General features: G+C 45.1%; 1 protein-coding gene across 1 annotated transcript in view; it reads right to left on the reverse strand.

Annotated features, from left to right (window-relative positions):
- LOC143984131 (C4b-binding protein alpha chain-like) overlaps window positions 1-15,278 on the reverse strand; it is a gene marked incomplete in the record, with an annotated part of 258,170 nt that overhangs the window by 117,468 nt on the left and 125,424 nt on the right. The window contains 1 exon segment of the mRNA XM_077484441.1: window positions 4,461-4,640. Coding sequence (XP_077340567.1) covers window positions 4,461-4,640 — 180 coding nt within the window.

The following is a 15,278-nucleotide window of genomic DNA, read 5'->3' on the forward strand; positions in this document are numbered from 1 at the left end:
AAAAATATAAATAAATAAAAAAAAAATAAAAAAAACACAGCAGGAGGTGATGAAATATCACTAAAACAAAGCTCTATGTGGGGGAAAAAAAAAAAAAAAGAAGTTGCAAATTTAGTTTGGGTACAGCGTCGCATGACTGCACAATTGTCAGTTAAAGTGATGCAGTGCTAAATTGTAAAAAGTGGTCAGGAAGGGGGTAAAATCTTCCGGGCCTGAAGTGGTTAAAACTGATTTTTTTTGTACTCTTCATTCTCTCGCAATCCGATTTGTCTGGTGTGGACGTTACTCAAGATTAAAGCACAAGCTTCTTTGGTACCCAAAATCAGAGGGTGGGATGGGCCTCCCTGACTTTGAAATACATTACACCTCTACAATTGTATCTCACTTGTTGGAGTGGTTCCTGTGTCCATTACACACAGTTTCCACTTTGGTAGAGCAAGACTTGATGCCCCCCCAGCCCTCCTGCTCTACTGTGGGGTCATAATGCCTCAAATCTCTCACTACACTCTCCCTGTTATTGAGAGCTGCACCCCAAGACTGGTATCGTCTCAGGTAGTGGTTCTCAACCTGGTTGGGAACCCCTCAGGTGTTGTGGAAATTATTATGAAGATGTATTTTAATGTATGGTCATAAGAGTCTCCCAGTGTTAGCACTCCCGCAGGCCACTCTAAAGAGCTGACTGGGGCAGTCTGATGCTGGTTGAGATCTGTTAGGTAGTGGAAAACTTCCTGGGATTGGAGAGAGGCGTTTGCCGAGTGGGGGTATGTCCGCCAGTGAAGGGCCCCTGTGCACTGCACAGATAATCATCTGAGGCGATATGTTTGCTCTGCAAGGATCAGTTATGGGCGGACATACGCTCTTTGTCTCTGCTGTGTCTGATCAGCACATGTCAAGATTTGCAGCGTGCACCTGCATATAGCCTTCCATCTACAAGGAATGGTAGCATAATCCAGGTATGCATTGTTCTCTGGAACAATGCCTAAGGATTGCCATCAGCGGAATTGTAGTCATCTTTCATTGGTTTTGTATGTATCGCGCCATTGAAAGCATTTAGTCGGTTTTCACACGTCATTGCTAGTCTATTTGAAAGTACACATGTCAGTGATTGGTTCTTTTGAAAGAGTACAAATGTCTGTTAAGACACCACGTTCTTTTATATTGTTTTGTATCCTTTAGCTGTATTTTACTAACCCTGTTGGAAGGGATTATGTATTGTCACAGCCTGTGTTGTCAAATCCTTATATGGTCAGTCACATCCTATGTTGTTCATTTCCTGTGAGGTCACAATCTGTGTAGGAGGCTATTGGCGCCAATCCCTCCGCTTTGTAATTTCTTTTGTGGCCTGTGAGTAAAAGAATGAGCTGACTGCTGAGAGGCAGCCATGCTGAGATGAGGACGCAAGAATGTGGTAATGTCTGTTTACTTGGGAACCAAAAGATCAAAAAGGTACATAATTAGATTGAGGGGCGCTTATTAGCGCAAGAGTGTGGGGGAATATCCACGACACAGGGGTCGAATGGCGATTTGCCAGGGGTCACCAAATCCCTGTGCTGTTTCTAAAGCCTGCACCTCTCTCCCAGACTTATTGGCTGACCAGCTGGGCTGTTCCTGGAGCCCGCGGCCACCCACTCAGCCTCTTTGCAGCCGCCCATTCTGTTCACAGCATGGCTGGGGGGCAGAGACTAGAGGTCAGCTGACTGGTGAGGAATGTGAAGTGGGAGGGGGTTGAATGAGACCCTATATACTGATTTCAGCATAGGTGTCACTGTTGCAAGACACCACAAAGTCGGAGACACAGAGAAGCCGGTGATACAGTAACACTACCTGTAATTATAGTTGCCACTACAGATCAGCTGACCTTGATCAAGAGCACCCAAGCTAGATGATCAGAACGCCCCCCAGCGCTTCTCTCCATTAATATTGTTACGCACCCTCATATTTTTGAGAGTCATTTACCATTGTACTGACTACATATGTATAACAGCACACTGTAAGATCTAACTTTTTTTTTTTTACCAGCACCCACTTTAACCACTGGGCACTTAAACACCCTTAATAACCAGACCAATTTTCAGCTTTCGGTGCTCTCACATTTTGAATGACAATTACTCAGTCATGCAACACTGTACCCATATGAAATTTTTGTCCTTTTTTCACACAAAAAGAGCTTTTTGGTTGTATTTAATGACCGCTCGTTTTTTTATTCCATGTGCTATAAAAGAAAAAAAAAAAAAAAAAAAAAGAAAATTCTGTAAAAAAATGAATTTTTTTCGTTTGTTATCAAATTTAGCAGATTAGTAATTTTTTTTTCATAAATTTTGGCCAAAATTTATATTACTACATATCTTTGATAAAAATAAGTACAAATTGGTGGATATTATTTGGTCTTTGTGAAAGTTATATTCACAAGCTATGGTGCCAATATCTGAAAATTGATCACACCTGAAGGACTGACGGCCTATTTCAGTTCTTGAGACCAAGAGCCGGTTCACACAGGGGGGACAGGACTTTCAACATGACTTTTGGAGGCAACTTGGACACGACTTGGGGCGACTTACACCACTTAAAGTCGCCCCAGGGCAGGCGACTTTTGCCGTGGCCAATCAGAGAATGAGCTCTGAAGGGGGAACTCCACGCCAAATAGAAAAAAATAAATAAAAATGGCATGGGTTCCCCCTCCGAGAGCATACCAGGCCCTTAGGTCTGGTATGGATTCTAAGGGGAACCCCCTACGACGAAAAAACGGCGTGGGGTTCCCCCCCCCCCAGATCCATACCAGACCCTTATCCGAGCACGCTACCCGGCCGGCCAGGAAAGGGGGTGGGGAAGAGTGCCCCCCTCCCCACCCCAAAGCACCTTGTTCCCGTGTTGATGAGGACAAGGGCCTCTTCTCGACAACCCTGGCCGTTGGTTGTCAAGGTCTGCGGACGGGGGGGCTTATCGGAATCCGGGAGACCCCTTTAATAAGGGGCCCCCAGATACCGGCCCTCCACCCTATGTGAGTGAGTATGGGGTACAATGTAGCCCTACCCATTCACCTGTGAAAAAAAAAAAAAAATAAAAAAAACACAACACACACACACGAGGGTTAAAATAGTTTATTGCACAGCTCCGGGGGTCTTCTCGCCGGACTCCTCCGCTATCTTCTGCTAGCTCTTACTAGCGGAGGAGCCCGGCTTTCTTCTTCGCAGCCGCCCTCTTCTTCCGACTTCGGGGGTCTTGTCCACCTCTTTGGTTCTTCTTGCCGGGCCACTGCGCCTTCTAGCACTTTTACAAGCAGTGGCCCGGTCTTCTGTCGCCGTCTTCTGTTCTTCTCTTCAGGAGATGTTGCCTCGTCGCTGTCTCTGCTCACAATGACAGGGACGCGGCATGCGGCGACTTATATAAGGACATCACTGGATGATGTCCCCGCCCATTATGATGTCACAGTCCCAGCATCCTCTGGGACTGACATCATAATGGGAACCTCATTTGACGAAGCGATCACGTGGTAAAACGGCAGCGATGAGCGGCCGTTTACCGTGACCTTTGATGCGCCGGGTCCTGTGGACTCGGCGGTCATGGATGCTGAGGGGGCGCGCGAGAGTGGAATTCTGGGAGGAAGTCATATGACGGCCTCTCAGAGTTTAACAACCGCCCTGTAGCCGTCATTCGGCTATGGGCCGGTTGTCAAGTGGTTAAAGTAGAGTTTCGCACAGAATTTACATTTTTTATGTAATCCGTTCCTTTATACTTTATTAAAACATTAAATCCATGTAATTTAACATATCACCCTTCAATTCCTGTTTTTGAAAATTACCATTTTTGTTCTGCAGAGTGTTTACATCTCTACTGTGGGCATGTGAAGCCCACTAGCAGTCTCTTCCGGGATATGGTGAGGCTGTATGCCTAGCATGCACCTCTTGATCTCTCAATGCTTTGACTGTCAGAAAGCCACTACCCATCAGAATATGCAACCAAAGTGACGTTGCATCATGGCCATCTTGGTACACTCACACTTGTCCGCAGTAAGCCTAGAGTTAGAAGTCGGCAAGCAGACCTCTATACACCCACAGGAGTCTTGGTTTTCACAGTTAAAACTGACCCCGGCGTGTGTATAAAGAGGTCTGCTTGTCGACTTCTAACTCTAGGCTTACTCCAGACGAGTGCAGGTGTACCAAAATGGCCACGACGCAACGTCACTTTGGCAATGCCTGTTGTCTCCTGGGGTTTATGACAGACATGCCAAGAGATGTTGCCAAGCCGGAAATTACGCACGTCGCCGAAGAGGAGGAAGTAGGAATACTAAGAAATACAGCAGTGTTTTAAAAAATAAAAAAAACCCGACCAATATACCAAATTGCAATGAATGCACTCTTTACTGCTGGATGGTGAAAAGTAAAAAAAAAAAAAAAAAATAAAAAAAAAAATAAAAAAAATGTGGAAGTCCTCTTCAACAAAAAAATTATAGTGCAACTTACCATAACACGTAGGTAACGGAGGATCCCACTGGCTGCTGGCATTGCACTTGACAGAGTTGGCACCTTTCATTATAAAATCCTTTAAACATTCAAAAGTTACTGCAAAATTGTAATAGTATGGACCAGTAAAACCAGATAATTTCCTTGCGTTGGCCACATCTGGACTTGAACATTCAACAGCTGTAAATAAGCAAAATACAATCTTTGGTTAATTTACAGAAAAAAAAAAAAAAATAAATAAATAAAAAAAAAAACAATACAAGCAATATGCACCAGATGGATCAGTTAAAAATTTCAAAACAAAAAGTTACAGATTTGAAGTAAAACTCCAGCCAAGACTTTTTTGGATGGAGTGCTCAATGGTTAGATCCTCTGTTGGGGTATTATTGCCGTCGCTGTTGAGGAGACTGTCCTTGACAGTACAAGGAATCAAAATCTCTCCAACAGAGACACAGCAGCAATGCAAACGTGACTTTGTAGAACAGGAGAAGGTTTCAGCCTCAGTCAGATTATAATTGCTGTCAGTTTTCTTGAATTTCCCCTCACTTCCTTTCCCAATGACAGTTATTACCGAGACAAAAAACAGGAGAGAAGAAACCCTACCCAACTGAGTCATCTACTGCAATAAAATAATAAACAGAGGATCGATTTCCCCATTCCACTCAAAAATAAAATAGATGGAGTTATACTTTATATGGTATTTCCAGGGAAAATTTAAATTTCCCTGGAAATACCAACAATCTACAAAATACCATACATGTCTTCCCAAAGGATTTGCAGTTGCAGAATGTAGGTTTAACTGTCTTCACAATCTCGAATCAGGGTGCAATTATACAAAAATACAATAGTATTTGATGACAAGTTATGAACAAGGACACTGAAGGTAGAAATAAGGAGGGGGGTCACAAGAAATACAAATTTAATGGAAGAGCTCGATGAAATATGTAAAGTTTTCTGTGGTACAAGGTATAGTAAACTTTTATATATATCATAACCAAAAAGGTGTAACTACAGACCAAAAGTACAGAGAGCTAGCTGTTGGCTATGACTAGGGACCAAACAACTTGTCAAGCAATATGGGGACAGAAGGTGATCTTGAGGCACATGTTTACAGACATGTCCCAGGAAGATGAGGATAAATAAGTATCCCTCATGACAGCCTCAATAAAGATGTCTAAGGTTTTACCAAAAAGGTGTCCCCTAGCAAAGGGCACCCACAATATAAGCTTCTTGCACTGAAGTTTCACAAACTAACATTTGCACCGAAGAATCCTCCACATATGCAAATGGGGCTCATTCTAAAATATTTTCCAAATCTTATTTTTGAACACATTCACACAACAGCGCAGGGACACTGGCAAGACCCCCAGTTAGGAGGTTAGAAGGAGCCATCAATACAGACCTAGAATCTCTTTAAAAATTCCTTGAACCAGACAGCTAGTTTGGCAGGTAGTCCAACAGGTTTCAAAAAAGAGGACATGGTCTTAGATAGGGGTTCCAGTCTTTTGTCCACAGGGTCCTTCAAGTAGTATTAAACCCAAAAGCAAACATTTCTTATATTACAGCATACCATCTCTTAGCCCTTGTACACACAGTCGGACATTCCGATGGAAAATGTCCGATCGGGCCATGTTGTCGGATAATCCCACTGTGTGTGGGTGTCAGGTCACCTTGAGGCGAGGTGACAGATGCACACACCGTAGGGATCAGGGGTGCACCGCAAGGATGTGGACCCTACGGCTGACTGCTGCAGACGGGGGACAGATCCCACTGGGGTTAGAGTGTAAGATTCCCTGGGGAGCGGAGTCTAAGAGCCAGCAGGTGTTCACCAGCGCCTCTAGTGGTGAGGATGGACTTGGCTGCAACTGGCTCCAGGTCGCGATCCCCAGGGTCCCCTAGCTCACACCCACAGTAGGCAACAGGAGGATAGGGATGGTGAGGGACAAAGCCAAGGTTGGGGACCATAAGCAGACGGGAATAGTCGGAGACACGCCAAAGGATCAGGATCACAGGCAAACAGGGATAGTCTAGGACACTCCAAAGTCGGTAACGGAAAACAGTAGCAGAGCACACGACAGGAAACAGGAAGCTAACACACAAAGGAATACACAATGGTTGATCAGCCCTGATGGCCTGCAGTGCACAGGTTAATATAGGGCTCCCTGATAGGGCCTGGGGTGGAGCCATGCTTAGAGGAGAGGTTATAAAAACCACCAGGTGGAAGTGGCTGGCCTCTTAGTCTGAACACATGAGGGGAGGTAAGCAAACACAGGAAGATCACTGCATAACCATGACAGTGGGCTTCATCTGACTTTTTCCGTCGGAATGTCCGACCAACAAAGTTTGAGAGCGGGATATAAAAATTTTCCGACAACATGATCCGATCGGACTTTGTCCGATCATTTGTAAAAAAATTCAGATTGGACAAAGTGCCACCCATGCTCAGATCAAATTCCTAGACCAAAGCTATTGGCTACAGCCTGAACGTAGTCCCATCATAAATAAATAACGTCATCACGTTACGAACGGATTTTCCAACAACTTTGTCCGACCGTGTGTATGCAACACCAGTTTCGGACAAAATCCGACAGATTTTGTTGTAGGAATGTCCGACTGTGTGTACAAGGGCTTAGATGTGATGGCTGCATTCAGCTTGTTTTTAGGCTCTTTTGGATTAGGTGATCCATACAGCAAGTCTGTTTTTCAAAAGCACAACTTTTCCAACAGAATGTATCAGTAACAGGTATGAGGCAAACCACTTAATGGCGGGGGCATATAAAGTAATTAACCTTAACTTATGTAAAACCTTTAACCTAAAAGAAAAAAATGGTTTCCTATAAATCGATTAAAAACTATAACTGTAGCCAAACTTCAGCTTACATCTTTCCCTTCAAAAAAAGTATTTTTATTGAACAAAAGAAATCACACATTGAAAGAGCATACAAAACAAGTTGCTTATAACGTGGGCAACACATTTTCTCAGAGACATATACATACATGTGAAACATGGTCATTAGTTGAGGCGAACCAGTTTGACGTTAGGGAGTGCTGTAAAGTCAGAATTGGGAGCATCATGCTACATCATTTGGAGATCATGTTATAGTTTTGGAGGCCTTAAGCCACCTCCCCCATATTTTATCATATTTAGAGGGACACCTCCTATGGGAGTAGATACATTTCTTGTATGGCAATGTGTTGTTCACTTCCACTATCCAGTGTGAACGTTCTGGTGGGGTGGATCTCATCCATACCCTGGCTATGACCTTCCTAGCCGAGAACAGGGTCTTATGTAGGAATATTTTGGTGAACTTCTCTAGTTTCGGCTCTGGAAAAAATTTCCAGCTGACAAGATTTGGGTTGTACTGTTATAGGGGAGCCCATAGTGTCATGTAAGAAATTGCACCACCTGCATCCAGTACATCTGTATTTTAGAGCACTGTCAGATGAGATGATAAAATGAGCCCATGTCCTGACTAAACATTGGACAACTAGTGCCCTGATTGGGTGTATATCTGGCTATTTTAAGTGGAGTGAGATACGATCTGTGCAATATAAAGATCTGCGTGAGACAGTCAGTTGGCATGCTATGGAACTGTGAGAGCAGCTTCTTGGGGTCTGGACATTTAATTGCCTCCATTAGGGGATTATCTAGGGGGGTGTTTGCCGGAAACTGAGCCAGATAGGCGTGACAAAGCTGCAGGTACCTGAAATACATTTGATTCGGTAGTTCAAACGCAGATTTCAACCTATCAAAGGTTTGAAGTGTCCATTCATTGGCAATGTGGGACAGATAGAATATGCCCCTAGAACTCCATATATTACAGTCCAGGATTCAATTAAATTCTGGTAGGGCTGTATTATGTCATAGGGGAGTGAATTTGTGGATTGCCGGCATATCGAGTCTGGCCAAAGCCTTGTCCCATATCCTTTTATAGTGATACATTAGAGACTTGCGGTCATTCATCCTGCTCATCCCTCCCATTTTACCTAGTATTGCTGTGAAGGGGTCTTTGGTAGGTCGTGTCCACCCTGAGACATAGGAATCTATCCCTATCCACCTTATGTATGTGAAAGTTAAGAGCTGAGCTGCCAGATAATATTGGTTAAAAATCGGGCAAAGCTGTTCCTGCAAGATCAGTGGGATTTTTGAGTTTGTGCCAAGTATTGCCCCAGACAAAGGGTTTCAGTATGGCCTCCATCAATCTGAAATGCCCAAGTATTAAATAGACTGGCGAGTGCCACGGTATATATAGAATTTTTGGCAACAGGACCATTTTTATGAGATTGATTCAGCCCATCACACCCAAAGGGAGGCGGACGCGAGGTCTGGGTTTTTTGCTTAAGCATTTCATAGAGGAGTTACATTTAGTGCTATATAGTCCGTTGGATCTCTGGTGGTCCTTGTGCCAAGATATTTGACACCGTCAACTCTTTGTAAGGGGAGTTCCGCTCTGTCTCTAGTGGGTGGGTAACTATCGAGTGGGCGTATTTGGGACTTGTCCCAATTAATGCGGAGCCCGGAGAAGGTTCCAAAGCGCTCTATCAAGGTTAGGACCATGGGAAGGGAGACCTCAGAGTCCTCCAAATATAGTAGTGCATCGTCAGCGCAAGTACTAATAATTTGTCACCTCCCCCCTGCTGAGTCCCACTATCCCTGGGTGTGAGCGTATAGCCGCCGCTAGAGCATAGAGTAACGGAGATAATGGGCACCCCTGTCTCGTACCCCTGGGCAGGGGAAAGCATTCGGAGGACCATACATTAGCAATCACTTTTGCCACGGGACTGGTATAGGAGCTGTACCCACTTTATAAACCTTGGACCTAGCCCGAATTTATTCAGACAGGTCCAAAGGTATCCCCATTCGACCGAGTCGAATGCCTTAGCTGTATCTAAAGCAACCATCATCCTGTATCCAGATCCATTAGCAGCGATTGAAGGTTGATGAAAAGTCACCTGAGGTTAAAAGATTTTTACCTGGCATGAACTGCCTGGTCTTCGTGTACAAGTGAAAGTATGACTTTATTGAGGCGGTTAGAAAGTACTTTTGCCAGTATCTTAACATCTATCTGCAGGAGGTAAAGAGGATTCCGGGTAGGGATCTCTACCTGGCTTTGGAATTGATACTATGGGGGCCTCATGCATAGAAGCTGGGAGTTCAGACGTTTCAAAAATAGAATTGTAGTGTGATAATTTAGGGACAAGTAGTTCAGAATAGGTGGAATACAGTTTCACCAGTAGGCCATCTGCGCCCAGGGCCTTGGACATTGAAAATTGTGCTATAGCCTCAGCAAGCTCATCCCTTGAGAGTAGTGCTTCCAGCTCCTCGACCCGTTCCCCCATTAACTGTGGGAGAGACAGGACGAAGCGAAAAGAGTTCATCATGGATGCATCACCTGGGGCTGGAGTGGTATACAGAGCAGCTTAGAAGTTTGGTGGGGTCCCCAAGATACTCTCCCTCTGCTGTAATTAAATCTTGTCGCCTTATCAATAGCTTGCAGAGGTGGGTTTAATCTGATTAGTGCATGTCGTGATAGTCATGCGAATATACAGTTTGAAAGCGTCCCAGGCTGTTTGTGGTGTTGCAGTGCCCTCATTTATAGTGATGTATTGTTCCCAGTCTGTGGCAGTGTCATCTTCTGGGAATAATGTCAGCCAGAAGGGGTTTAGTCTCCAGGTTTTTTGTGGGGTAGGGACAGCATGGCCCAATAAGGGCAACGATCAGAGAGTGATCTGGGGGGGGGGGGGGGGGGAACCCTCTTCCGGTCAGCCTTAGTTGTAGGGATTGGGATACAAGAATTAGGTCTATACAGGACAGGGAGAAGCATGAATATGCCCTTGTCGTGGGGTTTCTGGTCCTCCAAGTGTCCACTAGATTAAAATCTAGCAGCATCCTGGCAAATCGAGTTGGGTGGGTAGGTGGTGGGGAATTTGCAGTTCTACATAGTCTGTCCATATTAGGGTCAAGGACATTGTTAAAATCACCTAACCACAGCGCTGGGATCGAGGGGTGCATAGCCATAAAGTTAAACCCATTAGATAACATGGTGGAATTAAAACGGTGGTGGTATATAAAAGGCTAATAAAACTACAAAACTTTGTTATGACTGTACCTAGCTGAATAAACACTGTTATACCATGGTGTTTTAATTCGCTATTAGCAGCAGTACAGAAGGGGTAATGCCACCTGTGTGCAGCTTTTTTCTTATGTCTATGTTTATATTTGTATATATCTCACAATTTAGAGCTGCTGCTGTGGGTGGTGATTGGGTATTGGTTTATTTGATTTTTCATACTAATTTTTTAGCATGGCATTTTCTTGTTTTTTCCATATACGCTATATGCCGGTCCAAATAAGCTAGCTGCACAGACTCAGTTTGGGCATCTGGGCCTGATAAAAAAAAAAAAAAAATGAATATATGGGTTCTGAATTTAAACATGGTAATGATACCTTCCTGAAAAATCAGGCTCAATCTAGTTAGAAAAACTAGACACAAGTCCATATAGTAGGAATAATGGGGAACAAAAAAAAGGCCCATATACATACATATTCAAGTGTACTCGGCTAGGCTCGGATAGCTCCGCTCACAGTCACGCCCAGTCCCTGTATTATGTCCATCATAGGGCAGGACTGGGCACAACTGTTAGCGGAACTAGCAGAGTATACTCGGTTATGTATAGATGATAGCGGCGCTCGCTCTCCCGCTCACATTCAGTGGGGGATTGGCGTATAACGCACACCCACGATTTTCACCTGATTTTAAGGGGGGGGGGGGGGAGTGTGTGTTATATGCCGATAAATACGGTAAAATGTTATAGATATGTTAAAGATTTATATAATTTTGAAAACTCTTGAAACACTGCTTTGCCATTATTGACAGCGCAACACAACTAGCTTTATATAAAAACAGAAATGAGATGCGATCCTGAGGACCGTAACTCATACCTGATCATTAGTGGTTTATATAACTGAGAAGATCAGCGGAGAACATGTTTTTCCACTGATCATCTCAGCACACTGAGAAGCTATCAATGTGCACAGAAAAAGCCAGTTTATGAAGTGGTGAGACTAAACAAGCCACATTACGGCCGGGTTCACACTGCTGCGGGGGGAGATCCGGATGTGATTCGCACCGCACTGCAGTGCAAATCACATCCGATCTCCGTAGCGATGCGAGTTCAGCCATACAGATAGTATGGCTGAATTCGCATCGCTCCTGCAGCAAACTCGCACGGGACCCTTTTTTTGGTCCGCAACAGAATCGGATCGTATGGGGGTTCACACCATGCGATCCGATTCCTGTGCGAGTCGGCAGATCGCACTGCGATATGCGGACGGATCTGGGGGTGTCATTAACATATCATTGACACTCCCAGCCGTCCGCATAGGGCAGTGTGAACTGCCGGCGGGAGTAATGCGATGCGGGAAAACGCCGCGGACTCGCGGCGTTGCCGCATCGCAGCGGTGTGAACCCGGCCTAAAACACAGACGGCTTTCCCAACATCTGCACTTACTAGACCAAGCTGAGATGGATGGTTGCCAAGTCTTCAGCAATCCTCACTAACATCCTCAGCTGAGTCCCGTAACAACTGATCTTCACTCACACACATTTAGGCCGGGTTCACACCGCTGCGATGCGGGAACGCCGCAAATCCGCTGCGTTTTCCCGCATCGCATTACTCCCGCCGGCAGTTCACACTGACCTATGCGGACGGCTGGGAGTGTCAATGATATGTTAATGACACCCCCAGATCCGTCCGCATATTGCAGTGCGATCTGCCGACTCGCACAGGAATCGGATCGTGAGAACCCCATGCGATCCGATTCTGTTGCGGCCCAAAAAAAGGGTCCCGTGCGAGTTTGCTGCGGGAGCGATGCGAATTCAGCCATACTATCTGTATGGCTGAACTCGCATCGCTACGGAGATCGGATGTGATTAGCACTGCAGTGCGGTGCGAATCACATCCGGATCTCCCCCCGCAGCAGTGTGAACCCAGCCTTAGAAGGGTTTTAGGAGGACTGATCGGTATAGCGAATGCCCGCATCCTGATCAGTTGGTCCTGCAAGTGGCCACTTGATGTTTTTCTATCTTACGTGTTGGTCTAGACAACATGGTCTCTGGGGTAGTGACGGTTGCGATTTATATTTTTTTAATTGTCACCCTTTTCATTTTGTGATTAGCAGTCTTTTTTAATGACAATATTGCTTGAATAAATAACTTTTCACTTAGTCTGGATACCCAAATAATCCCAGGAAGTAACCACTTCTAGGGTGAAGCCTTTTCCTTCTGCTGCAAATTTTTTTGTATGCTGTTGGTCTGGTTACATGGAACTACATCTAATGTGCGTATGGGGCCACCAGACCATTTTATTGCTCCAACGTTACAAATATTAAAATCGATGTCAACACCTCGCTGGTGATCTGTAACAGAATTCTCCCTCCCAGATTCTCCAGCCCAGAGGTGGAGAATTAGGGAGGGGGGGGAGAATCTGGCAGAGAAATTAGGAGGAAAGAGGATGTTAATTAACTTTGTTCTACCTCCTTGTTGCCAAGAGAAGGAGAAAAAAACGACACACACACACTAAAACCTTGGATTGAGAGCATAATTCTTTCCAGAAACATGCTTGTAATCCAAAGAACTTGTACAGTATCTTGCAAAAGTGAGTACATTCCCCTCATTTTTTGTAAACATTTTATTATATCTTTTCATGTGACAACACTGAAGAAATGACACTTTGCTACCAAGTAAAGTAGTGAATGTACAGCTTGTATAACAGTGTAAATTTGCTGTTCCCTCAAAATAACTTACACAGCCATTAATGTCTAAACCGCTGGCAACAAAAGCGAGTACACCCCTTTCACACTGGGTCATTTAGCAGGTGCTATTGAGCTAAAAACAGTGCCTGCAAACCGACCTGAGACAGCCACTGCTGTGTCTCCAGTGTGAAAGCCCTGAGGGCTAACAGGACAGTAAAAAAAGTCCTGCTAGCAGCATCTTTGGAGCGGTGTAAAACCGCCCGATATTGGCAGAATAGCGTCACAAATACTACTGTAAAGCAATGCTAAAAATAGCGCTGCTTTAACGCCGATGCACCTCCTGCCCCAGTGTGAAAGGGGTCCAAGTGAAAAATTTCCAAATTGGGCCCCAATTAGCCATTTTCAGTCCCTGATGTCATGTGACTCGTTAGTGTTACAAGGTCTCAGGTGTGAATGGGGAGCAGGAGTGTTAAATTTGGTGTTATCGCTCACTCACTCATACTGGTCACTGGAAGTTCAACATGCCACCTCACAGTAAAGAACTCTGGGGATCTGAAAAAAAAGAATTGTTGCTTTACATAAAGATGGCCTAGGCTATAAGAAGATTGCCAAGACCCGAGCTCGGTGGCCAAGACCATACAGTGGTTTAACAGGAAAGGTTCCACTCAGAACAGGCCCCGCCATGGTCAACCAAAGAAGTTGAGTGCATATGCCAAGTGTCATATCCAGAGGTTGACTTTGGGAAATTGATGTATAAATGCTGCCAGCATTGCTGCAGAGGTTGAAGGGGTGGGGTGGTCAGCCTGTTGATGCTCAGACCACACCATGCTGCATCAAATTGGTCTGCATGGCTGTTGTCATAGATGTACAAGAAAGCCTGCAGTCTGCTGAAGACAAGCAGACTAAGAACATGGATTACTGGAACCATGGCCTTTGTTCTGATTGGACAAAGATGAACTTATTTGGTTCAGATGGTGTCAAGTGTGTGGCAGCAGCCAGGTGAGGAGTACAAAGACAAGTGTGTCTTGCCTACAGTCAAGCATGGTGGTGGGAGTGTCATTGTCTGGGGCTGCATGAGTGCTACTGGCACTGAAGCAGAGCATGATCCCCCTTCCTTTGGAGACTGGACTGCATGGCAGCATTTCAACACGATAATGACCCCAAACAAGCCTCCAGGACGACCACGGCCTTGCTAAAGAAGCCGAGGTTAAAGGTGATGGACTGACCAAGCACGTCTCCAGACCTAAACCCTATTGAGCATCTGTGGGGCATCCTTAAAAACAGAAGGTGGAGGAGCGCAAGATCTCTAGCAAACCTCTGAGGGCATCACAGAACAGCTGCATTTATACTGAGATTAAATTGCACACAGATGGACTATTTATTTATATTTTACAAATAAAGTGAAAACCATCATTTTCCATTCTCTTCACAATTATGTGCCAATAAAATTTACGTTTTTGGTTGCAATATGAAAAAAAAAAAAAAATGTGGAAAATTTCAAGGAGTATGAATACTTTTTCAAGAGCGATATCTATCCATCTAGAGAGAGATCTGAGATGCGATGGTGACAAATCCCGCTCCACTGGTCGGTGTAGGCCCTGGGGCTCACCCTAACCTGCACTGATAGCACGGCGAGTGGGACAGATTGGCTCTCCTCCTCCTCGTGGATAGGGAAAGACAGAGCCCTGCCCCTGGACATCGCAGCCACCTACCTCCCACTACCTGGGAGTAGTCCCGGTGGTTGTAGCGAAGCTCAGAGCGAGTGAGGGGGTGGGGGAGCACAGGCAGGCACACACATCATACACATTGACGTTCGCCCTCCTGACGCTGGGCTTACAGATGAGGCTCTGTAGACACCCTACGATTGGTGCTTGGCTCAGGGGCAGGAGGTGAGAGGCATCAATTAACATGAACAAGAAGATTGTATTGCGGGAAGAAAAAGGTGGATGGGGCAGAAGACAGGTCATTGAGGAGGGCAGCATGCATTCCCCTAGCTGTGGGAGGAGGGAGGGAGGTAAAATGATGGCAGCACAGCTCCTTCCTAGTGTTATACAGGGAATGGG

The sequence above is a fragment of the Lithobates pipiens genome, unplaced genomic scaffold, assembly GCF_037356315.1.
Source record: "Lithobates pipiens isolate NorthernLeopardFrog02 unplaced genomic scaffold, aLitPip1_a1.2 Scaffold_16, whole genome shotgun sequence".
NCBI classification, from domain to species: Eukaryota; Metazoa; Chordata; class Amphibia; order Anura; family Ranidae; genus Lithobates; species Lithobates pipiens.